Raw genomic sequence first — 27731 nt, 5'->3', positions numbered from 1 at the left:
TCTCTAAGAAGTCACAATTCTAGTGTTAACTAGTTCACTGTCAGTGCAAACCCCTTTGGGTCACATAGAAAATGTGCTGTGACCAGGACAGAAATGTTTAGATGTGATACCTGACCATTGTAATTGTGGCTTTCAGTCATATAAATAATGAACAGTTTTATAAGAGAGCAAAAAAAAAAATAAATAAAAATAAATATATATATATATTGTTAAAAAGGATATATTTTAACATGTGTTACACCTAATGTTGTTAAATTAATGTTTATTGCATTATTTCAGTTTCATGTGTGTTACCATGATGGTGTTTGGTGTTTGTGTGAATGACACTGTGCACCTTCTATATATGTTATTATTTAGAAGCTGCTTGTGATGGGCTTTTGTTCATCATGTGACTTTCTCATCACCACCTGCATTTGGTGGTTATCAGTGTATTACAAAGATACAAAACAGATGTCAGTGCTTCAATAGGTTGGTATATAATAACATTTAATCAGTTAATGAAATGACGGTATTTGCCTGTAAATTTAAGTTAAAACCGTAAAACCTAAAACGTTGCTACCGTATTTTTTACGGTAAAATTCCGGTAACCACAGCTGCCGGTTTTTTACCGTCAATTTTACGGATTTTTTTTTACAGTGTATATGAAGAGTTCAGATGCAAAAGCCTCAAAGTGCCGTTTGAAATTTTCTTCTAAAATGAGTATTTTTCTCAGGCTCTTATGTGTAGGTTCAGTAATTTCACTTGAGTGAAATAACTCAACATAAACATAGGAGCCTGATTAAAAAAATGCTAATTTTACAAGAAAATTTCAAACGGCACTTTGAGGATTTTGCAACTCTTCATATAGGGCTACATACCTGGGTTTTGTTTTTGTTTTTTTGTAGGAAGAAAATGAGAGCTTCACAAAATAGCGTGCATGTAACAGATCTCAGAGAGGTTAGTTTGTTTACGTCTTTCTAAACAAACATTTCTAAAGCAAATATCCGCTATACGCGCAATGAACAGACATGCTGCAGTTCGTTCGCCGCGAGCCTTTTCCAAGTTCACTTGGAAGAAAGCAAAGGGGCGGAGAGGGGACTGAGCGCAGCTGCATTCCTGACAGAGAGAGAGGGGTCGCGAGCGAGGCGCTTTATGATTATTACAAAACTCCGCCGTCACTCTCTCTCGCAGTTCTGCTCATGTGCGCGTAGCGAGCAGCGCAAGTCTTCACGTGCTTGTTGAGGCAGTGCTGCTTCCTTCCAAGTTTCGGACACAGACACACTACTGAAACATCCGGAGTTTGCTCGTCGATCTGTCTACCCAGGAGCCAGTTCCGCAGCGAACATGTACACATATGTACAGTATGGATTTTAGGAGGACGAAGCTCGGCAGGTAAATTATCTAAATATAACGTTTATAGCATTGTTTTCTTTATATTATAAAAGTGGTTGACCTTTACACTTTTTTTTGAAAACAACTTAAAGTTATAATTGTTTCCCCCACCTATGTTAATAACAGAAAAGCATTTTTGTAAGGAGTAGGCCTAAGAGGGTTGTTAATAAGAATACAATACTATTAAACAAAATAAAACAGCGCGAGCCGGAGGTAGACGAGCATTAGTTCAAACATGTTTGAAGAAGCCATTGTGTTAATTCGTGGGGAAAAAAATCTTGAGGTTCTGTCAACTTCTACTTTCATTTTATTTCTGCACTGCTTCAACTTGCTTTTGGTGAGGATTTCCTGCAGACCATCACGCAGACACACGTGCACAATCAATAGAAATGGATTGCAATATTTGTTTTAAACAACAAGTCTGGCATTAAGCATATTGCTTGTGTAGTGCTAAAACATCTCTTTAATTTTAGATAGTGTATACATGTATTATAATGCCTATAGATGCATGTTTATTTTACAATAATGTAAACTGATCATATAAATGTATTCCCAAAAGAAAATTATTATTCACTTTAATCATATTTTCTTGGTGAAATTACTGAACTTCTTAGAATTAAACTCTCATCATTCCCATAAAAAAGCGTGTTTTTTTTAAAATAATTTTGTCAATGTCAGGTCACATACCTGGCAAACATAAGCAGGCTTTGTGTTTGCCTTTTGAGATCTTTGCCCCAGAGGATGTTGAGTAGGTGGGATTACGTGCAAATGCTGTTTTTGTTCCCTCTTTTAATTAATGTGAGCATTTTATAGAGCATCTCAATGCTTAATATATGCATAAAACACACAATAACTAACCATTTTATTTTATTTATGCTCCCACAACTTAAAGACTTGCTTTGCATAATGAAATGTATAGTTAAATTTGCTGAGAAATTACTCACATGAGGCCATCCAAGATGTAAGTGAGCTTGTTTCTTCATCGGAACAGATTTGGAGAAATTTACATTGGAATTACAGAATTTGCTCACCAATGGATCCTCTGCAGTGAATGGGTGCCGTCAGAATGAGGCCAAACAGCTGATAAAAACATCACAATAATCCACACAAATCCAGTCCACCACTTCACATCTTGTGAAAATCTGCATGTTTGTAAAAAAAAACTAATCCATAAAGAAGTTTTAACTTTATACTGTAGCTTGCTACTAAAATACTCCTCTGAAAAGGTGAAAAATCAGGAGAGAAATATGCACAGATCAATCACCGTTTACAAAAGACAACAGTCCAAAACTGTTCTAAACAAATATGTTGGTGGATTTTGATGTGGGAGGACAACATGATGTGGACTTTTTCACTGGAGGAAGCATTATTAGGGAACATAGTGTCGTTTTTTTATTTTTTATTTGATATAGATTAAAGCAATGATTTATAGTTTAAAAGTTAAAAGATACATTTATTTTCATTTTTGGGTGAACTATTGGCTACATTGGCTAAACTGGCATTAAACTGATGAATTTAGTCAAACTGTGTTATCGTACCTAGATGCAGTGTTTCCTCTTAACCCTGGATAACTCTCAGGTGAGTCATAAACTCAATCTGCAGAATCTTCCCAGAAAGGTCAGACACAGGGTGCCTTTCAGTCTCCTCTCATAAAGGATAGTACAATGAGTGTATTTTTGTCCATTGTGACTCTTTGGTTTGGATCCTCCTTGTTACAAGAGACTTGCATTGTGGTCATCTGAGTGCATATTTGGTTTTTGGACGGGATATTATGGCCTCTGTCATATGCGGTTAGCACAATCACTAATAAATCACTCAGTTAATTGTCTGTGCTCAGAAGAACCGGCCTTCATGAAGCTGGAGCATATGAAAGGATAATGAACAAGGTTTTACCAAAAGATGGCATAGCCTAAGCAACTTTATCATGACTTCCATTCGATTACTTGCATGTAAGTGTGTAAACACCAATTTTTTTTAAACATTGGTTTTCAGCTATTTGATATTGCGATATGAAAGAGCAGTATGCAGCAAAATGCACTTACTGTGTGGTTTGGAAAAAGAAGAACTTGAGTTTGGACTTAAAATGTTGGAATGCAATGTTTGATGCCATGACTAGTATGTAGGGCCACATTATGCATGAGTAGACATCTTAGCTGAATCATTTTTGGCTGAAACCCAAGACCAGCACTGTGTATCATGTTGCTGTAGTAGAGGCTCTGTGAAGTGTAAGCATCCAAATCTCTGAATGTTTTCTCTAGCGAAGGGCCACTGATGAGTCTCACAGTCCCGTATCCTCACAAGTGTGGCATTATCATATTCTCACACAGGCACATCAGCACAGATGTGTTGGATCACAAAAGTCTGAGAATTTGAAATGCTGCTTATCAATTTCACACCTAAACATGTCTTTGTTTTTGTTTCTTTCTTTTTATTTCCAGTTAGGAATCTTCGAATTTCTGTGTTGTCTGTGAATCATTGAAATGAACTTGATTGATTGGTATGCATTGACTATATGGAGCATGAAGTATTTTTTTCTATTTAGAAGTGTTCTCTATATCTAATAGTCAAACTTACATTGATTTTCCCAGTTTAGCCCCAGATGGCATCATATAAAAGCAATTCCTTTTATAAAGGCCAAGCAGAGACACACCAGTTGCCAAACATTCATTTACTGAACTAATCCATAATAATGAACAGGATGCCCTGTAGTGCTCTGAGTAAATATTTCCCTGAATATAGTCAAAAATATTGTGATATTACAAGTGGCACTAAATATACCCAATAACTATGTTGCTTAAAGGCACATTCTGCATGAACTAGCAGCTCTGGTGCATTCGGGCATAATAATTGAATGTGTGACTGTGAATGCAGTTCCTATCACACCTGGATCACACTTCTTTTTTTTTTTTAAGAATATGAATTGCTTAATAAAAAAACACCCTACAGCAAATATTTACATTAAAAAAAATAAAAATGTTATGAAAGCGTTTCATAACAAAAAGGACATGGCAGTCCTTTAAGTCAGCCTGTATGTTTCAGTGGCAGATTTATCTTTGACAAGATGATGACAAATGAACACAATTAATCTGTTTACTGCTAGAAATACGCTATAATCAAGATATATAATGGAGAAGCAAAGTAAGATGGTTTCCAGAGCTCGCTCATTTATTCTGGTTAGCAGTCTAGCCCACTTCCCTTTGTCCTCATGCACATTAATTAAATCACACAGATAAAGAGTGTTTGGGGGGAAATAAAAAAAGAAAATCCCAAGCCTCAGGTTGGCATGGAGACTAAGACATCCTCGCTCAATACATCAGCTGCTCAATGTAAGTGGCATAAAAGTCCTCATTTCGAACAGGATTAGCTTCATCGCTACAGATGCTAGGCAACCGTGCAATCCAAGAACATTCTAAAAATGTGATCTGAATGCATATGAAATCCTTGAGGAGCCTCAAAGAGGGTTACCTAATGCTCTTGAACCTGAACATTATGTGCTCTTGATTCTTAATGTGTTTCATATACAGTGGGGCAAAAAAGTATTTTTTTTTCTCATTTTGTCTCTCATAGTTGAGGTATACCTATGATGAAAATTACAGGCCTCTCTCATCTTTTTAAGGGGGAGAACTTGCACAATTGTTGGCTGACTAAATACTTTTTTTTCCCCACTGTAGTCTGAATTAACCTCTGAAATGAAAAGGACTTTAACCTGTAACACTCTCCTACTGTTTCTGTGCCGTCAAATGAGATGTGTGAGAAATGAAGTTTGGGGTCAGTAAGGTTTTAAGTATTTTTGAAGGTAAATGATACTTCTATTCACCAAAGACGCATTATATTGGCGCATTAAAGTGACAGTAAAGACATTTGTAATGTTATAAAAGATTTCTATGTAAGATAAATGCTGTTCTTTTGAACTTTCTCTTCATCAAAGAATCTTGAAAAAATATATCACTGTTTTCACAAAAAATACTAAGCAGCACAACTGTTTTTAATACTGATTATTATAAGAAATGTTTCTTGAGCAGCAAATCATCATATCAGAATGATTTCTGAAGAATCACGTGACACTGAAGACTGGAGTAATGATGCTGATAATTCAGCTTTGCATCACAGAAATAAATTACATTTTAAAATACATTCAAATAGAAAACAGTTATGTTAAATGTGACCCTGGACCACAAAAAAATAAGGGTCAATTTTTCGAAATTGAGATTTATACATAATCTGAAAGCTGAATAATTAAGCTTTCCATTGATGTATTGTTTGATAGGATAGGACAACATTTGGCTGAGATACAACTATTTGAAAATCTGGAATCTGAGGGTGCAAAAAAATCTAAATATTGAGAAAAAAGCCTTTAAAGTTGTCCAAATGAAGTTCTTAGCAATGCATATTGCTAATCAAAAATTAAGTTTTGATATATTTACGGTAGGAAATTTTTCAAAATATCTTCATGGAACATGATCTTTACTTAATATCCTAATGATTTTTGGCATAAAAGAAAAATCTATAATTTTGACCCATACAATGTGTTGCTGGCTATTGCTACAAATATACCCCAGCGACTTAAGACTGCTTTTGTGCTCCAGGGTCACAAATTGTAATAATACTTCATAATATTACTGATTTTACTGTATTTTTAAATAAATGCAGTGTGCATAAAAGAGACTTCTTTCAAAAACATAAAAAAAATATTACCAACCCCAAACGTTTGAATGTTAATGTACATGAGCATAGATTTTTTTTTCATAGAACTCTGTCTGGATGTATAAATCCAGTCTATATACCTTTAAAAAGATCATAACATTTTAATAGGATGACAGCCCATATACATTGCTTCAAATTAATGTATATTAAATGAAGTGAACAACATTTGACCGAGGCTCTACCTTCAGTCAAAATTTAAGTATTTCAAATTCACCAAAATATATATATTTTTTAGGTTTATGAACAACCGAGTCCCATCTAGCAAGAGATACCAGCCAACTGACTATGAGCATGCAGCCAACTGTGCCACTCATGGAGTAAGTAGAAAAATCTACTTCTCATCTCACACTGAGCTCAGAGCAGGTCAAAACAATGTTGGAGAAACCTCACCGAAAATAAAGTGCTTCATGAGATCACAAACTGGAGGGGTTGCTCAACATTTAGCATACAGACCTCTGGTTTTGCAAAGGAGAGGGTGTTGTCAAGAGGGGAGGCTTTGATGCCATTGACCTGTGACACAGAAGGATCAACAAAATCACAAAAAGAACACAGAGATTGTGTGATGTAATACTGCTCAACAAACAAAAATATTTCATGGATATACAGGGACAAAATCATTCAAGAATACCATTAGGTCACAGTCATCAAGTCTTTTTCATACTGTAGGTTTTTTTTTTACCCTTGCTTCTGATCTTGGTTTATGTTCGTGTTTTTTTCTGAGCATGTTGGATATGGCCTTGCTTCGTGATGTTGTTTGGATAACATCCTGCTCTCTAATCCCCGCCTCTCAGAGCCGCACATCTGGCACGGCCAGTTCACGAGCTTCAGCATGAGACATTGACCACACACACCAAATCCTCTTTGCACCAGTGCATTGTCGTTTGGCTGTGGAGTAAATGCTCAAGAATACTGTGCATCTACTTTTCTGATGTCTACAAATTAAAGTCTTGAAAATAGTTTTTTGATAATATGCTTATGTCAAAATGCTGTAAATGCCTAGAATTGCTGGTTTTGGTTATTACGTAAAAAAAAAAAAAGGCTTCTGCAGAAAATCAGTAGGGCTTGTGGGATATGTTAAGAAGATTTGATCAGACACAAATAATGACAGATGGAAGGAGGGTCGGTCAGGCTACAAATATTAGAATTTGTCATTTTTCCAATGTAATTACAGTAATCCAAATAGCAAACTGTACATACATAATGTAGGACTAGGGCTGGCCATTTGTGACCCTGGACCACAAAACCAGTCATAAGCGTAAATTTCTTCGAAATTGAGATTTATACATCTTCTGAAAGCTGAATAAATAAGCTTTCTATTGATGTATGGTTTGTTAGGATAGGACAATATTTGGCCGAGATACAACTATTTGAAAATCTGGAATCTGAGGGTGCAAAAAAATCTAAATATTGAGAAAATCGCCTTTAAATTTGTCCAAATGAAGTTGTTAGCTATGCATATTACTAATCAAAAATTAAGTTTTGATATATTTACAGTAGGAAATTTACAAAATATTTTCATGGAACATGATCTTTACTTAATGTCCTAATGATTTTTGGCATAAAAGAAAAATCTATAATTTTGACCCATACAATGTATTTTTGGCTATTGCTACAAATATACCCCAGCGACTTAAGACTGGTTTTGTGCTCCAGGGTCACATTTTAGTTCATTTTGTATTTAAGTACTATATCATAGTGTTGCAGTCGAGGCCAGCTGAGGGTTGCGTCCGAGTTAAGACTTCACACGAAAATATGGCCTTAGTCTTGGTCCTCGAGTTTGAGTTGAAGACCATATTTTCACAGTCATGGTATTAGACTACATGTTACTGAGTCCACAACAAGACTAAGACCCTAAAAATATTGACTTATTGATCATAAATTGAGTGCAAGACCATATTTTAAAGGCTCACATTTTCATGGTCTTGGTTTTGGTCTTAGTCCACATGCTCCCGAGTCCACGGCAAAACCAAAACCATGAAAATAGGGTCCTGTCCATTGTCCAATATCCAAGTCCAAGTCCGAGTCTAAGACTATATTTTCATAGTCTTGCTCTTTGTCTTAGTCCACATGCTCCAGAGTCTACATCAAGACCAAGAACATGAAGAATTGGTTTTGACTTGCCCTTGAGTCCAAGACCTTATTTTCACAGTCTTGGTCTTTGAGTCTACGACAATATTTTATGGTCTTGGTGCTCAGGGCTGAGTCCAAGACCATATTGTCATGATCTTGGTCTTAGTCCACATGCTCCTTGTGAGTCCACAACAAGACCATGAAAATATTGATTTCTAAAATATTGAGTCTAAGACCACATTTTCACTTCCTGGTCATGTGATAGACTCAGGAGCATGTGGACTTGTTTTTGATTTGAACTCAACCCTCTTCTGGTGTCATTCTTGACTCAAACCCAAATGAGCTAGTCTTGACTCCAACACTGCTTTAACACACACACACACACACACACACACAAACACACACACACACACACACACACACACACACACAATAGTTATTAATAACTTGAGAAGATACAAAAAGATACATATTGATATTGTTTTCTGTTCAGTTCTGGATCATTCCCAGTATCCTGGGCAGCTCAGTGTTGTACTTCCTCTCTGATGACCAGTGGGAGACCATCTCTGCATGGATGTATGGGACAGGTCTGTCTGGGCTGTTCATCATGTCCACCATGTTCCATACGGTGTCCTGGAAGAAAAGCCATCTCAGGTGAGAATTTAAAAAAAGTTACATTTTCTTTAAACAAAGTTCTATTTTATTTTAAAACAAAAAGGAAAGATCCTCAGCAGCGCCTAAGATATACACCTTCCCATACATTCATATACATTGTAACCTAAAATCTTGATACTGAACAAAAAAAAGCATGTTTTCTGTCAACTAAAGTGGATGCCGTTTAAAAAGAGCGTATGCAGTATGTTTAACACGTTTCTGCCTCAGGGGATTCAAGAATGACTAAGCACACACTCATTATGAAGTGCTTCAAGATGTGAAACAAACAGATTTCCTCAGTTAATTGGGCATGTTTCCTGTCTTCCATAATATTTAAAAATATTTCAGCTGCAAAAAGAAGAATATTGCATTTATGCAATTGCTTTGCATTTTTTCTGACAGACGCCTTCTGAAATGAAATATTTCCACCCGACATGTTGACTGTCAAGCCCTGAATTTACAGAAAACAAAGAGTAGTCATATGTCATCTGCAGGCATAGAGATATCTGATTATTTAATGTCATAGCTTTTGATGACTCTTCCCAGATAAAGAGGTTAAAGAGGCGGTTTCATGCTACATTTTTGCATATTCTGTGCTAGGAGGAAGTGTCAGCTGCAAATGCAGATTTAGTGGAAACATTATGAATGAACTTTGGATCTTCATCAGAGCAGGACACCTAAGCAGTTACACATGAATTCATATTGACAGATGGTATCACATGGGCCTGTCAGTTCATACTCACAGATGTCCGTTTCATCAGTCATGACCCTGCCCATTCCAAATGACACATATGAGAACAGAACAAAAAGAGTAAGCAAAAACACGCCTCATCTGTATAAAAGGGTTGCGACATGCTTGTCACATGAATATATTACCAATAGCATATTACAATGATTTCTGAAGGATCATCACAGGGATAACATCACAGGAATAAATTACATTTTTAATTATATTTAAAAAATAACAGTTATTTCAAACTAAAGTCTACTCAGAATTACTGTTTATACTGTATTTTTGATTAGATAAATGCAGCCTGGTGAGCATAAGAGGCTTCTTTCAAATACAAAGAACCTCAAACTTTTAAACAGTAGTGTAGCTCAGAAAGATACAAGCCAGTACAAAGATTTGAGCACAAACAGTAGACAATAGGACAATAGGAAAAAGAGACTGATTTTTATTTTGAAACATTCTCTTGCTGTAACAGGAAGGTGGAGCAGCGATTCCACATGTGCGACAGGATGGTGATATATTTCTTTATAGCTGCATCTTATGCACCCTGGTGAGCATGTGATGTGTGTGTCCTCTAGTAACAGCACCATCAGCGTTTTACAGCTTCACAGGGTTGAGTGTGTTACTGACACAGGTGTCTCTGTGTTTGTGTTGTGTGCAGGCTGAACCTGAGGGAACTAGGACCCTGGGCTGTGCACATGCGCTGGCTGGTGTGGATCATGGCTTGCGCTGGCTCTGCCTATGTCTTCTTCTTTCATGAGAAGTAGGTGCCCACTTTGTTGAGGACGTCGTAGAGGATAATAATCACTCGCAGATGCTGATGTGGTTGTTAATGTCCAAAATTGTGTAAAAATGCTGTCTGAATGCATCAAATAATGCAAGTGAATATTACCAAGCCAGCATCAGAATATGTTTAAAACGGCTGTGTTATGTTTCAGGAACAAGATACTAGACTTACTGTGCTACACTGCCATGGGAGCTGTTCCTGCAGTTGTTCTTCTGTCAATGGTATGTGTGACTGACACCTATACATGCGTTCATAAATACAGTAATGAAGGCTTTTGAGATGCCGTAAGCAGCTTATTTATATTTTACAACATTTCCGTTAGTGTTGTTAACATGAAGTATACTTTGCAATTAAAGTAGGTCTTTATTTCATTAATGTCTTTGTGAGACCAAGTCATTGAGTTATTGAGTCATTCAATTGAATGAATGCCTTTCCCAATGAATTTTAGGGCGATTTAAAACATCCTATCAGACAAACAGTGTGTTAAAACATTAACAAATTACATGAACGTGTCATCTTAAGCTAAATGAATGCATTTTAATATATAGGTTGGGATATATTTATGCTCTCAGAAAAGCAACAGTTGACATTACGTTATTTTTGAACAAGCCTTGTGCTTCTACAGGGTGCTTCTTAGAAAGAGAATTGAATTCTTTTTAATCATCCCTTGTTTACTACTGTAAATGAAATTATGGTAACAGGGTTGACATTTCGAATATCATCCCCTACTGACAAACATAAAACATGATGAAGTGATAAAAAGATGAGACATTTGCTGGACCATGAAGAGTTTACTTCTTGAAAGCATAATTAAGTAATTATGAGAGTTTTGTGGTTAATGGAATAGTTACTTTAAAAGGGGAAAATGGTTATTATATACATGCAGTGTTGGGGGTAACTCATTACAAGTAATGCGAGTTACGTAATCAGATTACTTTTTTCCAAGTAACTAGTAAAGTAACGCATTACTTTTTTAATTTACAAGAAAGTATCGGAGTTACTTTTTCAAAAAAGTAATGCCAGTTACTTTGTTTTCCCATTTATTGACTGACAGCTCATTTTACTTTTGCTTCAGCCTGAGGTTTATTCATTACACTTTTTGGTGTGAAAGGGCTTTTATATTTGCTATAAATAGAACTAATATATATGTACATATACATATATATACACACACTCCAAATTGGGCCCAATTAGCCATTTTCTCTCCGCGGTGTCATGTGACTCATTAGTGTTACAAGGTCTCAGGTGTGAATGGGGAGCAGGTGTGTTAAATTTGGTGTTATCGCTCTCTCGCTCTCATACTGGTCACTGGAAGTTCAACATGGCGGTTTAGACATTAATGGCTTTGTGTTGAGTTATTTTGAGGGGACAGCAAATTTACACTGTTATACAAGCTGTACACTCGCTACTTTGCATTGTAGCAAAGTGTCATTTCTTCAGTGTTGTTACATGAAAAGATATAATAAAATATTTACAAAAATGTGAGGGGTGTACTCACTTCTGTGAGATACTGTATATATATATATATACACACAGTATATACATACCTATCTATTTATCATATTCATCATACATTTGGATCAGAATATGTGCATATTTGTAAAATGAAATAAAGATGGTAATGGATGGAGACAAATAAAAAAGGCATCCTCGTTATTCAAGGAAAAAACTTAAACAATGTTACTGGATTTTAATTTTTAAAAGAATGTCTGTATTGGCATAGCAAAAGTTGGCATTAGCTATTCATTGTTTAAGTTATTTTTTTACACATGCATACAAGAGAAACAAATGGCACGCTTTTTGTACAGTGTCCCCTGTGTATTTCATCTGTGGGAGAGCGACCTGTTTAAACTGAACGTATTATTTCAGCCTAACAGAGAGGGCATATTAGAGCTGTCAGTGGGTGGAGTCTTCTACTGCCTGGGAATTGTCTTCTTCAAGAGTGATGGCCTCATCCCATTTGCTCATGCCATCTGGCACGTCTTTGTGGCAGTGGGGGCAGGCATACACTATTATGCCATCTGGAGGTACTTGTATGCAACGGAGATCGGCCAAATCAAAATATCCAGGTGACAGATGAAGAATATCTCAAGTGTGTTCACACATACAGGGTTTGTTGAGCTATAAAAGACAATGTATTTGATCCTGAGCTGCCTTTGCATCCCTCTATATTAATCATAGACGGGCATGTTTTAGTACTGTTGGTCTAAAATGTATTTTTATATAGAAGGATTTCTGTCCTGATAACTCAGCACCTTCTGGCCAGTCTATTTTTGCAGATATAGTCTTAACCTGTTGACATAATGTACTGTTTCACCTGTCAGTGTTTACAGGCAAAATGTGTATAATACAGAAGACATGAATAACATTCCACATCCTTTAACTGAGCTATCTACTGCCTTGATATGAACTCCCATAATCAGACTGTGCATATGAAAGTAATTTATTGACATTGAGCAGAATAATTATTTCCAGGTATAGTATTTCTACTACTGTGATCTTGTAGTAATGTATATGTACAAAAATGTTAGAAATGACTTTTTAATTGTTGCACAGTGGATCATTTCTATGGGGTTGTGATAATGTTTAGGTGGAAAGCTAGAGGGGATGACATGATTTACACTACCGGTCAAATGTTTGGAATAATTACTTTATGTTTTCGAAAGAAGTCTCTTATGCAGTAAAATCTGTGTTATTATGAAGTATTATTACAATTTTATTCCTGTGATGTTAAAACTGTATTTTCAGCATCATTACTCCAGTCTTCAGTTTCACATGATCCTTCAGAAATCATTCTAATATGCTGATTTGCTGCTCAATTAAAATTGGTGCTCAATTAATAATATTGGTTATTATTATTATTATCAATGTTTTAGCAATTTCTTTTCTTTCCTTCCCTCTTGTTTATTATATATATATACACACATATATTGTTTACCTTACCCCAAACTTTCGACTGGTAGTATCAGTTTTCACAAAATAACAGCACAACTGCAGTAAAATCTGTGTTATTATGAAGTATTATTACAATTTTATTCCTGTGATGTTAAAACTGTATTTTCAGCATCATTACTCCAGTCTTCAGTTTCACATGATCCTTCAGAAATCATTCTAATATGCTGATTTGCTGCTCAATTAAAATTGGTGCTCAATTAATAATATTGGTTATTATTATTATTATCAATGTTTTAGCAATTTCTTTTCTTTCCTTCCCTCTTGTTATATATATATATATACACACATATATTGTTTACCTTACCCCAAACTTTCGACTGGTAGTATCAGTTTTCACAAAATAACAGCACAACTGTCAATATTGTCAATATTGATCATAATAATGTTTCTTGAGCACCAATTCAAGTCAGCGGAGCTCCCACAGAGCCATTTTATTTGTTATTGGGAACGAACCATGTACATGGAAACTAGCCTTGATGAATTAGTAAAACCCAATAAGACTTATCTCAAGGTCTAATGAAAATATAAACCTTGATGAAATTCTTGCAACTTAAACGTCTGTTTTACCTATTGACAAATTTAGCCAGGAAGCTCAGATATGAAAGAGTATGTTTCTAAGCACTGTGACTTTGAATGTATAACAGGTTTTTACTCATTTTGTCATAATGTTGCATTTATATGACAGTAAGCATTTGTATTGTGTCACATTTCATTTCTATGGTGAATTATTTTGTACCATTAGTTTCATAGACTTTTAATCAGAAGGACAACAACTCAATCTAAACTGTCTTTTAACAGTTTTGACACTAATCATAAGTGGCAGTAATAAATGCAACCTGACAATAAACATAGAATGTTTAATTTATAGAAATGTGTCTCTAACAAACATTTCAATAAATCAAGGAACAAATCATAATCCCCTTGTGTCTTGCCATTTGTTTTGATATATTTGTAACTGACGAGCAGAAGTGAAAATCATGATGAAGTGCAGTGCTTGCCTGTGTTTTGCTCCAGTGACACCCTTTGTGTCCTTCAGAAACTCTCTCTTGGTATTCTGCACAGATATTTCAAAAACAGTTTCCTGGAACTGGCTTACGTGGGCAGAGAGCTGGAATGTCTATGGAGGAGCCCGCTGACTGCTCTCATGCCCTGAGGAAGTGAGGCGTTGGTGTCTCGGTGCCAGCGGGGGCCGTTGCCTCCGGCTGAAGGGGCCAGAACAAATTGAGCCACATTTGGTAACTTGAGCAAGTTAATAAGTTCATGGGCTCGTGTGATGATCTCCTCAGTGTCCTCCTCGCTGTAGCACGTCATTACAGGAGCACTACGGGCAAAGGTCCGCATCTTAGACAGGCAAAGCGACACTCTGAGAGAAATAGAACGAAATGGAATGAGGGAGATATAGAACTAATAGTTGATACAGGTTTGTTTTTTTTTTTTTGATTACAATATCTGGCTAATATGGACATTACAAATATAGAAAGGTCCATAAGTCTGAGACCACATTGACCACGTATGTAGACTTTAATTGAAATGGCAAAAATAAAACAATAATAACATTAAAGTTATGTAGCCGACTACATTTGATTACTTTTCTAAATTTCTAATGAATGTTTTCAACTGTTAATCATTTTGAAACATTTAAACCCGGCAGGATAATCCTTACAGTGGCACTCAACACTGATTACTGTCAGACTTTCAGAATCCTTCATCACTTGAATTAAAATCATAAGATCTAGTTTAATAGCTATGATACTGTTTTTTCAAATCAAATCTTTGTACAGCTATGACAGGAAACACGGTCATCTAACAATGCCTCGGGAAAAAACTGTTAATCTTAAAAAATAAAGCATATAAATAAACCTAAATAGGAAATAAAATAGTTATTTATTAAGCATGTGTCCTATTCTGTGTACTACACTCCTGAAACATCAGTGTCAGTGCAATTTGGGAAAGAAATCAATCAAATCTATATGTGTGTGAAAATATTCAGATGTAACCCCCTTTATCATCTTTTAAATTTTCATAAGTAACTAATTCAATTACACATTTTTTGTTTCTCAGTAACTGTAACAGATTACAGTTACATTTATTTTGTAATTAAAGGGGTCATATGATGCGATTTCAAGTTTTCCTTTCTCTTTGGAGTGTTACAAGCTGATTGTGAATAGATAAGATCTGTAAAGTTGTAAAGACTAAAGTCTCAAATCCAAAGAGATATTCTTTATAAAAGTTAACACGGGTCCACACCCTACATGCAGAATGTTAAAAGATGTCTGAAATGTACATCTGATTCATGGAATTACTGAATAATAACCCCATGAATTACATTTGCACAAATGAGTGAGTTTTTGTCAATAAAGAGTATTTCAATAAAGAGTGCCTCACTTTTGGACTTCAACATTAAATGTCTTGATGTTGTAGAGCAGACTGCTTCTCTCCAGCAGCACTAGCAACAGCTGGTTCATCATTTTCTCATCAGCTTTCTATAAAACACAATAAAAACACTGGAAGAGATGACACAATTCAGACCTTGTGAAATGTGGCAAATGTGAGTGTACATTCCTTTTTTTGTGCTGGTGTGAGCTATTAAATGGCCTGACCTTTCATTTGTGACTCTCACCTGAGTGAATGTGTTGAAGTACACATGCAGAAGCACAGGAACGACCTGAGCACACAGAACAACTCGTGGACTCTCCGCCATGTCAGCCAAAATCTCATGAAGCATTTTTAGCCTATGAGGCAATCACACTTAGAGGTTTACAGTAAGCAGAAATGTACATCTGATTCATGGAATTACTGAATAATAACCCCATGAATTACATTTGCACAAATGAGTGAGTTTTTGTCAATAAAGAGTATTTCAATAAAGAGTGCCTCACTTTTGGACTTCAACATTAAATGTCTTGATGTTGTAGAGCAGACTGCTTCTCTCCAGCAGCACTAGCAACAGCTGGTTCATCATTTTCTCATCAGCTTTCTATAAAACACAATAAAAACACTGGAAGAGATGACACAATTCAGACCTTGTGAAATGTGGCAAATGTGAGTGTACATTCATTTTTTTGTGCTGGTGTGAGCTATTAAATGGCCTGACCTTTCATTTGTGACTCTCACCTGAGTGAATGTGTTGAAGTACACATGCAGAAGCACAGGAACGACCTGAGCACACCGAACAACTCGTGGACTCTCCGCCATGTCAGCCAAAATCTCATGAAGCATTTTTAGCCTATGAGGCAATCACACTTAGAGGTTTACAGTAAGCAGGCATTTAACACACACACACACACACACACACACACACACACTTCATTTTTATACAACATTTAGGTGGTTTGAATAGTGGCAAGCCATTTTTGTGCTGTAGGGGCGGTAATTACACGGTTGCAGGTCCATTAGTTACTGTATAACCATCAGAGCATACTTCATTAAATATTTAAACGTTTTTTTAAGGTTTGGGGACAGAATTGTCTCAGCAATGACAAATTAAATTGATCAAAAGTGACAGTAAAGACATTTATACTGTTAATAAAGATTTCTATCTCAAATAAATGCTGTTCTTTTGAACTTTCTATTCATCAAAGAATCCTTAAAAAATATCACGATTTCCACAAAAAGGAAGCAGCAATAACTGTTTTCAACACTGATAAAAATAAAATGTTTCTCTTGCAGCAAATCAGCATATTAGAATGATTTCTGAAGGATCATGTGACACTGAAGACTGGAGTAATGATGCTGAAAATTCAGCTTTAACATCACAGGAATTAATTAAATTTTTACATATTAAAATAGAAAACACTCTACTGACTCCAAACTTGTAATTATGTATATGCGATTTCAATTATACCTCCTTAAATTCTGCATCCTGCTACCTAATTTTAAATTTAGGAACTGAATTCCTAAATTCTTCCTAGATTATATTCTATAATTAACATGCCAGGTACTACCTGTCTATTGTGTCTCCAGTCCCAGCCTCAGGTCTGAGGATGTAGAGGAAGAGCCCCCTATAGAACGGCTGGCGGAAGGCATCCAGACAAGCGGCCACCTTCGCCCCCTGCTGGTCCCATGCGGTACGGTCTGAAGCCTGATAGCATGCTGATCTGCAACAGCATTGCATCGCTAATTCACATCACATTCAACTCCAGTTGAAGCACTGATCTGTAGTTGGTAAAGTCACGTACCTCTGCTGGAGGTCCAGGGCTGCTGCTAAGCAGGGCAGATCAAGGATAGTATGCAGTAACTCAATGGCTGTATCTGAAGCTATCAGTGATGGGAGCAGCTCCACAAACTCTGCAATCAATCCTGAACTGTTCCATGCCAAGAACTGGTGGGAAAAATCGCACAAACATTTAAAATATCACTTATTTGTATTCAATTTAAAGTAACAGTTCAGCCAAAATGAAAATTAGCTGAAAATCTTACCCTCAAGCCAACCAAGATGTAGAGGAGTTTGTTTCTTCATGAGAACAGATTTGGAAAAATGTGGCATTACATCACTTGCTCACCAATGGATCCTCTGCAGTGAATGGGTGCCGTCAGAATGAGAGTCCAAACAGCTGATAAAAACATCACAATAATCCACAAGTGAGCCACATGACTCCAGTCTATCAGTTAACATCTTGTGAAGTGGAAAGGTGCATGTTTGTAAGAAACTAATCCATAATTAAGACATTATTTTAACTTCAAACCATTGTTCCCGGCTCAAATATGAGTCCTCTATCCATAAAACTACTTTCTCCAGTGGAAAAACTCATCTTGTCTGAATTAGGAGAGAAATATGTACATATCAAGCACTATTTACAAGTGAAAACAGTCTTAGAGTCCTGTGTATTTTCATGTGTATTTGAGAGGACAACAGAAGATGGACTTTTTCAATGGAGGAAGCGTTATTATTGATTATGTACTTTATTTTGGCCAGAAGAAATGGTTCAAAGTAAAAAAAATAAAAAAAAATCAATGATTTATTTTCTGTTTGTTTCTTACAAACACACAGCTTTTCACTTCACAAGATGTTAACTAATGGACTGGTTTTGTGTGGATTACTTGTGGATGATTGTGATGTTTTTATCAGCTGTTTGGAGTCTCATTCTGACGGCACCCATTCACTGCAGAGGATCCATTAGTGAGCAAGTGATGCAATGCTAAATTTCTCCAAATCTGTTTCGATCAAGAAACAAACTCACATATATCTTGAATTTAGCTAAATTTCTTTAAAAATATGATTAGCCAGCCCACCTTCAGGATGTTTGGGAAGCTCTGTCTGTAGTTGGCCACTCTGTCCTGCAGAACGCTAGCGTTGAGAAGACAGAACTGGACAAACTCGAAGGCGAGCATGGGCTCGTTGAACTGCTCGGCGGGACAGTGACTGAAGAGTTGGCAGAACACAGCCTCCGCGTCCACCGCGGCAATCTCACCTGATATTAGAGCATGTGGACACTGAGATGCATTCATACGTCACACTATCAGAGCCATATGTTGCTGTAAGCACTAGGGCCACGGGCTACGTCACTCACTGTGGTTGAGGTAGAACTGAGCAATAGGCAGCAGGGCTCGAGCATAGGCGAGATCTCCATTCAGTCTGCCATACAGGGCTTTGATGCAGGGGAAGGCACGGTACACGTAGGAGGGGTCCTCACCGCAGATGATGTCCATTATTGATACTGACTCAACAATACACTGTACAACAGATATACAGAGTCACCATCCATATGCCGTTTAACTTACTGGAAGTCTTAACCATGACATGATTCATCAATAATACAGTGTAAAATCCTATTCTGTTTTGCATTAGTTTCTGATTTTAATTACTGAATTTATCATTATAAATTATATTATCAGCTGAATTTAAGTTAACATGAATTTTAGGATTTATTTACATGACTTCAAACGTTTTAAAAAAGTTCTAATAATTTTTTGGGGAATAAAACTTTTTTGATAAGGCACAAAATACTGTGTGTTTCTTTAAATGTAATTATATCATTTTTAAATTATGTCAAGGTTAAAAAAAAAAAAAACTATGTGGAAATGATGCTTGAATTAACACACTGCCATTCAAATGTTTGGGGTCAGTACTTTTTCTCTTTTTTTAATGAATACTTTTCTTTAGTCAGGTTGCACTGAATGGATCAAAACTGACAGTAATGACATTTATAAATAATGTTATAAAAGATTTCTATTTTAAAAAAATGCTATTTCTTTTGAACTTTCTATTAAATCAAAGAACCCTGAAAAAAAACTGTTTCCACTAAAACATTACGAAGCACTGTTTTTAACATTGACAATAATAAGACATTTTCTTTTAGCAGCAAATTAGCATATTAAAATGATTTCTGAAGGATCGTGTGACACTGAAGACTGGAGTAATGATACAGAAAATTCAGCTTTACTATCACAGAAAAAAAATTACATTTTAAAATATATTTCAATAGAAAACATTTTGTTTACTCTATTTTTGATCAAATAAATGCAGCCTTAAGCAGAAGAGACTTTCAAAAACACTAAAATTATACAGACATGAAACTTTTGAACGGTAATGTACAGGTGCATCTCAAAAAATTTGAATGTCATGGAAAAGTTCATTTATTTCAATAATTCAACTCAAATTGTGAAACTCGTGTATTAAATAAATTCAATGCACACAGACTGAAGTAGTTTAAGTCTTTGGTTCTTTTAATTGTGATGATTTTGGCTCACATTTCACAAAAACCCACAAATTCACTACCTCAAATTAGAATACTTCATAAGACCAATAAAAAAACATTTTTAGTGAATTGTTGGCCTTCTGGAAAGTATACCAAGTATTGAGTACATGTACAGTAAATGAACATACTTTCCAGAAGGCCAACAATTCACTAAAAATGTTTTTTATTGGTCTTATGAAGTATTCTAATTTGTTGAGATAGTGAATTGGTGGGTTTTTGTTAAATGTGAGTCAAAATCATCACAATTAAAAGAACCAAAGACTTAAACTACTTCAGTCTGTGTGCATTGAATTTATTTACTACACGAGTTTCACAATTTGAGTTGAATTACTGAAATAAATGAACTTTTCCACGACATTCTAATTTATTGAGATGCACCTGTATGTGGTACTTACTGCTTTCTGTAGCTCTGTATCGGTCTTCTTCAGGGCTTCTACATTGTGAAAAAATAAGAGAGGAATAAATCAATACATTCTCCAGCAGAGTGTAATAAGCATTCTCTAATAGTTGACTTATGATCTACTCACTCCTGTCACTCTGTTCAATGAGACGCTGGCAGTACTCAAAAGCCTTCTCTCGGAGTCTCTCTTTGGGAGGAAGTAGTCTGCTGGAAGAGGATGTGGCCGACACCATGGACATCACTGAACTGTCCACCTCTGAGCGATCATCTGCACCAACAGCACAGCACATTAAAGCACAGTACGCTACACTACAACACCCAGAGCACAACTCCTTTTCCAGCAGGATTTAAACAAGCACGTTATCTGGCAGGATCCAATGCCATTGCAGGGCTGAGCATATGACGGAACATATAGGCTATGTTTGGAACAGCATACTACAATAGTACAATTTTACAGTATGCAGTGTACACTATGCACATTCTGTGAATACCCACATGACTTACTACATTTGCCAAAATGTGCAGTATACAAACAAATGCACACAGCATGAAATGCGATTTCAAAAGCAGTCTATTTATTCTTTAGAGATTAACGATGTCACACAAAAGTAAACATGGTAAGGTCATGTGACAACAGCGCAGGGTGAAACACTCATCACTGTATTGTGTGTCTCATGCACTATTTAATAAAAATAGTAGGCTGTATACAGTTTATTCTCCACAGAGTAAGTAGCATGCTAGTAATTCATTCCAAACATAGCCACAGACTCAAAATCAATTTGATACACACAGCAGTTAATTATAAATCAAGGATCAATGTCATTGAGTAAAGAGAGTTTCTGATTGCGCAAGAAGGAAAAGCACACTGGCTTTAGATTGATCATATCAGACGTTTCACTTGCATCTTACCTTGGTGCTGTAAATGAATGCCCTGCGCTTTTATTAGTAGAGCTAGCAAAGATGAAAATCCCATGTTATTTGTCTTAACTAAATGAAGTATATATATATCTTACATGGAACATTTCGTAAACAGTGGTGTTATTGTTACAAATGTTTTGTAGTAATTGAAATACAGCTGAAATAAAACAGAAATGATTTAAGTTAAATGGAAACATTAAAAAAAAATTATAATAATGATAAAAGACCCTAACAAAATTACTGAAATTAAAATGAAAACTGAACATATTGAAATAAAAGCTAATCCAAAATATTAGCAAATAATATAATAAGTAATACTAAAATAGCACTGATCATAAAGCAAACCAACTGCTGCAACATCTCTGTTTGGACTACCTGATTCTGTGTTTGTAGTCCCGCCTGTGTCATAAGTGAGCAGCCAACTCTTGATCATAGAGAAAGTGTACATATTCATCCACTGGTCCTCAGAGTAGCTCTGACCCAAACACAGCACAGTAAAGAAATCACCCGTTACCACCCCATCCACCTCCGTCAGTGGAGCAGGCTGATGAAGAGATGTTAACAAGTGATGAGCAGTTCACTCAACAGTATCATTAGAAACTTGCGCCTGAGCTTGATTGATGGTGAAGGTACTGATGAATAAAGAAAAGCAACATGCCCCACCTGACGTGTTCTTGGTCCACTGAAAAATCCCCCAGAAGACATGGAGGCTCCCTGCTGCATACTGGCATAACGCAACCAATCCACCAACTTACGACTGACCAGATTCACCTGATCTGGGTTTAGAGAGCACATGATCCGTGTTAACGTCTTTGCATTTTCTAGATTATAGTATTTCAATCATGCCTTTTCAATGTATATAAAGTTAACTAGAGAGTGGGGTTAAAAAGTCCATTTTGAAAATATGTGATTCAACTGATTTTGTTTATTCGTGAGAACAGATTTGGAGAAATTTAGCATCACATCACTTGCTCACCGATGGATCCTCTGCAGTGAATGGGTGCCGTCAGAACGAGAGTCCAAACAGCTGATAAAAACACCACAGTAATCCACACGACTTCAGGGGCCAGTTGTTCAAAAAGTTTAATCTGGATCAGAATGATCTGAATTCGGAAATCTCATGTTTTGCTGTCCAGGATCAGGTAACCCATCTTACTTTTGTGCCGGTTTTTCAAAGCAAAACTGGATTGGATCACCCTGATCCAGATACACACTGGATTACTAGTGCTCTACGGAGCCCCTAAAGGCACATGGTGATGGAAAAAAAATTCCTAAAGGCACATGGTGATGGAAAAAAAATTCCTAAAGGCACATGGTGATGGAAAAAAAAAAAGGTACCAGTGTTTTGCTTTCTAGTTTTGCATTTACATAAATACTTCTGACTGGTCCATCTCTGATGATTGTGCCAATGTAGCTTACAATCAGTCATTTAAAAAAATAAAAAATAAATATTGATATTGACAGCTGTTTGGGGATTTGGGGATATATTACATGTTACAAATTTTTTGGACTAGTTTTGAAGTTTTATTACATTTTTGTTCCTGAAATCCATCCTTCTGCTGGGAATAATGCAGTTTTTTTTATTCAAAAGTATCCCAATCTTACTCAAATGTTTTGAACAACACAAACTGAGGATTTAATCCAGATCAAAACCAAGATTAGATTTTGTGATCTAATCCAAGTTCTGAAGGCTTTTTTTTTTTGATGGCCAAAATCGGATCAGATTACTTTTGAACAACTGGCACCAGACCATCAATTAACTAATAAATTAGTTTGTAATACTTCAAATTGTTGTTTCCAACTACAATATGACTCCTCTATCCATAATATTACTTTCTCCACTGAAAATGTCGTCTTGTCTGAATCAGGAGAGAGATATGCACAGATAAAGCACAGTTTACAAGTAAAAACAGTCCTACACGGTTCTAAACAAATATCTTGGTGGATTTTGATGTGAGAGGACAACAGGTACAGTGGGGAAAAAAAGTATTTAGTCAGCCACCAATTGTGCAAGTTCTCCCACTTAAAAAGATGAGAGAGGCCTGTATTTTCATCATAGGTATACCTCAACTATGAGAGACAAAATGAGAAAAAAAATCCAGAAAATCACATTGTAGGATTTTTAAAGAATTTATTTGCAAATTATAGTGGAAAATAAGTATTTGGTCAATAACAAAATTTCATCTCAATACTTTGTTATATACCCTTTGTTGGCAATGACAGAGGTCAAACGTTTTCTGTAAGTCTTCACAAGGTTTTCACACACTGTTGCTGGTATTTTGGCCCATTCCTCCATGCAGATCTACTCTAGAGCAGTAATGTTTTGGGGCTGTCACTGGGCAACACGGATTTTCAACTTGTGTACTGTGTATATTTATTATGTATATAAAAATACACACACATGCATGTATATATTTCAGAAAAAATTTGTTTTTATATTAATTATATTTATATATAATATAAATTATATGAATATAAATATATGCATGTAAATATTTTGAAAATATATACTGTATGTGTGTGTATTTATATATACATAATAAACAGTACACAAACATATATTATGTAAACAAAAAAACTTTTATTTTGGATGCGATTAATCACGATTAATCGTTTGACATCACTAATAAAATGGTCATACCAGTTTTTAATTTGCAAAACAATTCTTAAATAAACTGTTTTTTTTAGGTTCAAAACAATTAATTGAACAGATCTTACTCAGAAGAGTGATTAATTTACAAATTAGACATTGCAAGCCACATCATTTGAGGTATCATTCAAGTCTGTATTAGAAATGGAACAAGATGAGTTTTGCATCAAAATGTTATATTTAAGATCAGGGATATACAGTCCATGCATATGAGCAATACTATGATGATCGTCTTAAAAGCAAGAACAGTATATTAATAGTTCAAGTGCAGCTATAAGGCTTTTTGGTGAGGTGAAACTAAGGTCTTTCTTTGACTGTGGTAGGGCTGTTTGATTTTCTCACAGGTCTTGCACTGAAGAGCAAGAATTGAGGGGCTGCAAAACCCTTTATGTGGAGACCAGCAGCTGTGTAAGACGGCAACAGTGTCTTGAATTGAATTTGAGCAAAGACTGGCAGCAAGTGAAAAGACTCTCCAAAGGTTAAAAACAAGTTTAGCAATAGCGCTGAAGATTAACTCATTGGAATATAGGGGATATGCAGGTAGTGATGAGAGATCAGTAGTAGCTTGATGTGAAATGAACTGATGTGAACCTTATCCCCCCTTTTTTTTTTTTTTTTTTTTTTTTTTTTTTACTGGAGTAAGCGTTATTATGGATTATGGATTTGTATATTGCCCAGAAGCAATGATTTAAAGTTAAAAGTGTTTCTTACAAACACACAGCTTTTCACTTCACAAGATGTTAATTGATGGACTGGAGTTTAGTGTGGATTACTTGTGAATTATTGTGATGTTTTTATCAGCCGTTTGGACTCTCATTCTGATTTTCATTACTTCTGACATTTGGACCCCACTGTAATTCCCAGTGACACTTCCAATATAGTATCGTGTTCCTCAAATGTGATCAACTTGTCTTTACCATCTGTGAGAATCTCTGGATAAACAGTGCTCATTTCAGAGAGAATGGGAAGCGCATGTCTGGATATCTGCCCGTCAGACAGCCGAGACTCAAGACTTTTCAGCAAATGATGGCAAAGAGGCATCACATCTTCTTTATTTCCAGCCTGAGAACAATTAGATGATTACTTAAGTGTTTATGAACAGAATACAAGCTGATCGTGAACAGCATGTGACTCACCTGAGCCAGAACAACACTGGCCACGTGGCTGAAGGTCCTGCTGTCGTGACTGAGATCAGAGCAGAGGCTGTGTACGCTGGGAGGAAAGCTCTCCCGGATGATGGAGGAGGTCAGAACCTGAAGCTGCTCTGGACATGATGAAGACCGAAGAAGCGTCTGCAGCTTCATCACCAGATCTGATGGAAGCCTGAAGGTAGTGGAGGTGTATATGATACACACGTAAAATACACTTAATACACTTTTCTGAAGGGCTAGACAAAGGGGTTCATGCCTATGTGCTGTTCAGATGTATTTGAAAATGAATATGACTCACTCTCTCGCATATTTAGTGGCAGAAACTATCAGATTGAGCCTCTGGAGGGAGTCCACTGTGTCTCCACTAACATCTTTAGTGTGGAGCAGCTTAAATATGCGCCCACAAAACCTCTGCAGCTCTTCCTCCTTTATTTCTCTGAAAGGCAAATTTAAATGAATTGAAAGATTTGTCATTGGGAATAACTTGTCTAACTAATAGGCTATAACTGACCAGTCATGTAACCATTACAGCTTTTGACAGTAAACATTTTAGGTAAAGATATAGATTTACCTTGCCTGCTTTATTAAACTCTCCGTCGCGGCAGCATACATTTTGAAAATAATGCAATAAACACAAAACAAGCATCAAAACATTTGCTCCGTTGGCTGTGATGTCCTGACAACAAATCACATGACAATAAATGGTTCCGCTTTTCCGCGTCAGTCGGGCACAAAATAGTGTAACAAGCAGTTTGTGGCTAGAAGGGATACAGCTCAGACAGGAAAAGAACAATTAAATTAATTTTATACCTATTACATTGTGTTTTATTAACGTCTACACCTACCCCACCCCCTTACAATAGTGAAAAATTGTAATTATTGCTGTACAGTGTGACAAAAATTACGCCGTATTGATGTGCGCATGCCCAGTAGCACCATACGTATCCCTTCTAGCCTTAACCGGTAGAATTTGCATACAATAGTCATACTATGGTTGACTATCATATTTATAACTAAGTAGAATATTCTATGTGTACAAAATCATATGGGTAGAGCGTTCCTATCTTTCGGTAGATTCATGATTTATATATGGTTCCCCTTTTGCCCAGTCGGTGACAAAATAGTGTAACAAACGAAATCTTGGGGATCTTTTTATTTATTTTTATTTTTTTAATGTATCGAACATCTTCATGCAACAAACAGTCATATGAAAATTGTATATAGTAAAATAGTACGAGTAGAATGCTAGTTATTCCGACATATGACATATAAATGAACTTTTCCACGACATTCTAATTTATTGAGATGAACCTGTATGTCTAGACTAAAAGAGGGTTTGGTCCAAATTCACCTTACATACCAAATAATATCCACATACTTATTACATGACAAGCAATAATCAACCAGTAAATCACTTCAAAGTAAACTTTAAAGCAAAAAATTGTGTATTGTAATGTTTTTTTTATAGAATCAATGTAAATGTACTTTAATTCCCCAATAATTGTACAGTGTAATAATATAAGAAACATTTTTAAAAATCTAGTTTTATATTTATGACCTTCTCTACAACAAAATATGGAAATACACTGAATGCTATAAAACTTATAACATCTAACAAAATTACTGAAGGACTAGCTACAATAAAACTAATCCTATAGTAGAGAAAAGCATTGCAGTCTTAATGCATAATACTTTAACAGTAAAACATATAGCAGAGTTAAATTGAAATAAATTGTTTTATGTGCCATTAATTTATTTAATTTTATACAGACTCCATGGATGCAGTAAAATTCAAAGCTGTATTCGGCTAATAGCAGACTACAAATTCATACCTACTGTTCTTAAATAAACCAGTGTCAGAGATCTTCACATGTTCAAGCAGGCTGCAGTTGAAACTTTATAGTGCAGACTTTTTAATAGTTTGCTGTTAACATTTCAGCATATTCAAGAGTTCTGCTCAGGCCTTAAAGACAGGACAGACTTGCACAGTTTTGGTGCACAGGGTTATAAAGAGTGTTAATGCAATACAACTTGGTAGCAAATTGTGATAAATTGAGAAACCGAATCAAGCTAGGTACCCTGCATACAATAAAGACGGCAAGATTTAAATGTTTGAAAATAAATTACATGAATGATAAAAGAAACAAAATGATGGTGGAGGGGCAGACATACAAAGCAATGCTTAAACCTTCATCCATGTGGAATCAAAACAGAAGACGCCATTATCACCGATTCATTTAAAAGATTAGCCAGTGAAGTATTTTTATTCGTTCCAGATACACCATTGCATAAAATGCATGGACAGAAGAAAAGCCCTCATACACTGTGTAGTCGAATACACAATAAAAAAGACAAACCTGCAGACATTTACAGGTGCACGGCGTGATCTCACAAAGCAGACTGATTTGTGGGGTGTTTTGTGTATAATGCAAACAGATTATATATTTCAGTCAAAAGAGAAAGAAACACCTACAATCAGTTTAAATTAGAAATGTTTAGTGTATAAACACTTGCATATGCTAATATGCACAACACAAGAAGCACAAAAAGAAATGATAGAAAACAAAATCTTTGAATCTGTGATAAAATACTCCATGGTTATATTATATATGCGTACAGATACTGAGAGATTGTGGAAAAATG

General features: G+C 35.8%; 2 protein-coding genes across 3 annotated transcripts; one reads left to right on the top strand and one right to left on the bottom strand.

Annotated features, from left to right (window-relative positions):
- The first annotated feature begins 1053 nt into the window (after window positions 1-1053).
- Window positions 1054-12993, top strand: mmd2a (monocyte to macrophage differentiation-associated 2a). Of its 2 annotated transcripts, XM_016267352.1 has the most exons (7): window positions 1055-1371; window positions 6311-6392; window positions 8639-8799; window positions 10005-10079; window positions 10191-10292; window positions 10468-10537; window positions 12186-12993. In XM_016267352.1, exons 1-7 carry the CDS (start codon window positions 1334-1336, stop codon window positions 12387-12389), a joined length of 732 nt encoding a protein of 243 aa, XP_016122838.1. In that variant the 5' UTR covers window positions 1055-1333; the 3' UTR covers window positions 12390-12993. The 2 variants fall into 2 exon arrangements, with proteins under 2 accessions (XP_016122839.1, XP_016122838.1); XM_016267353.1 differs by lacking the exon at window positions 10005-10079 and having other exon boundaries at window positions 1054-1371.
- Window positions 12994-16146: 3153 nt separating this feature from the next.
- On the bottom strand, window positions 16147-25806 carry LOC107581763 (adaptor related protein complex 5 subunit zeta 1). The gene is made up of 14 exons (XM_016267413.1): window positions 25660-25806; window positions 25387-25524; window positions 25074-25260; window positions 24855-24999; window positions 21951-22063; window positions 21663-21831; window positions 20497-20637; window positions 20365-20402; window positions 18782-18944; window positions 18504-18682; window positions 17450-17592; window positions 17216-17368; window positions 16386-16497; window positions 16147-16248 (listed from the first exon to the last, which is right to left on the bottom strand). Exons 1-14 carry the CDS (start codon window positions 25698-25700, stop codon window positions 16147-16149), a joined length of 1824 nt encoding a protein of 607 aa, XP_016122899.1. The 5' UTR covers window positions 25701-25806.
- Between the last annotated feature and the right edge of the window lie 1925 nt (window positions 25807-27731).

The sequence above is a fragment of the Sinocyclocheilus grahami genome, unplaced genomic scaffold, assembly GCF_001515645.1.
Source record: "Sinocyclocheilus grahami isolate Dianchi unplaced genomic scaffold, SAMN03320097.WGS_v1.1 scaffold37.1, whole genome shotgun sequence".
NCBI classification, from domain to species: Eukaryota; Metazoa; Chordata; class Actinopteri; order Cypriniformes; family Cyprinidae; genus Sinocyclocheilus; species Sinocyclocheilus grahami.
The sequence above is the reverse complement of the archived record's forward strand: the minus strand, read 5'-3'. Positions and strand labels throughout refer to the sequence as shown.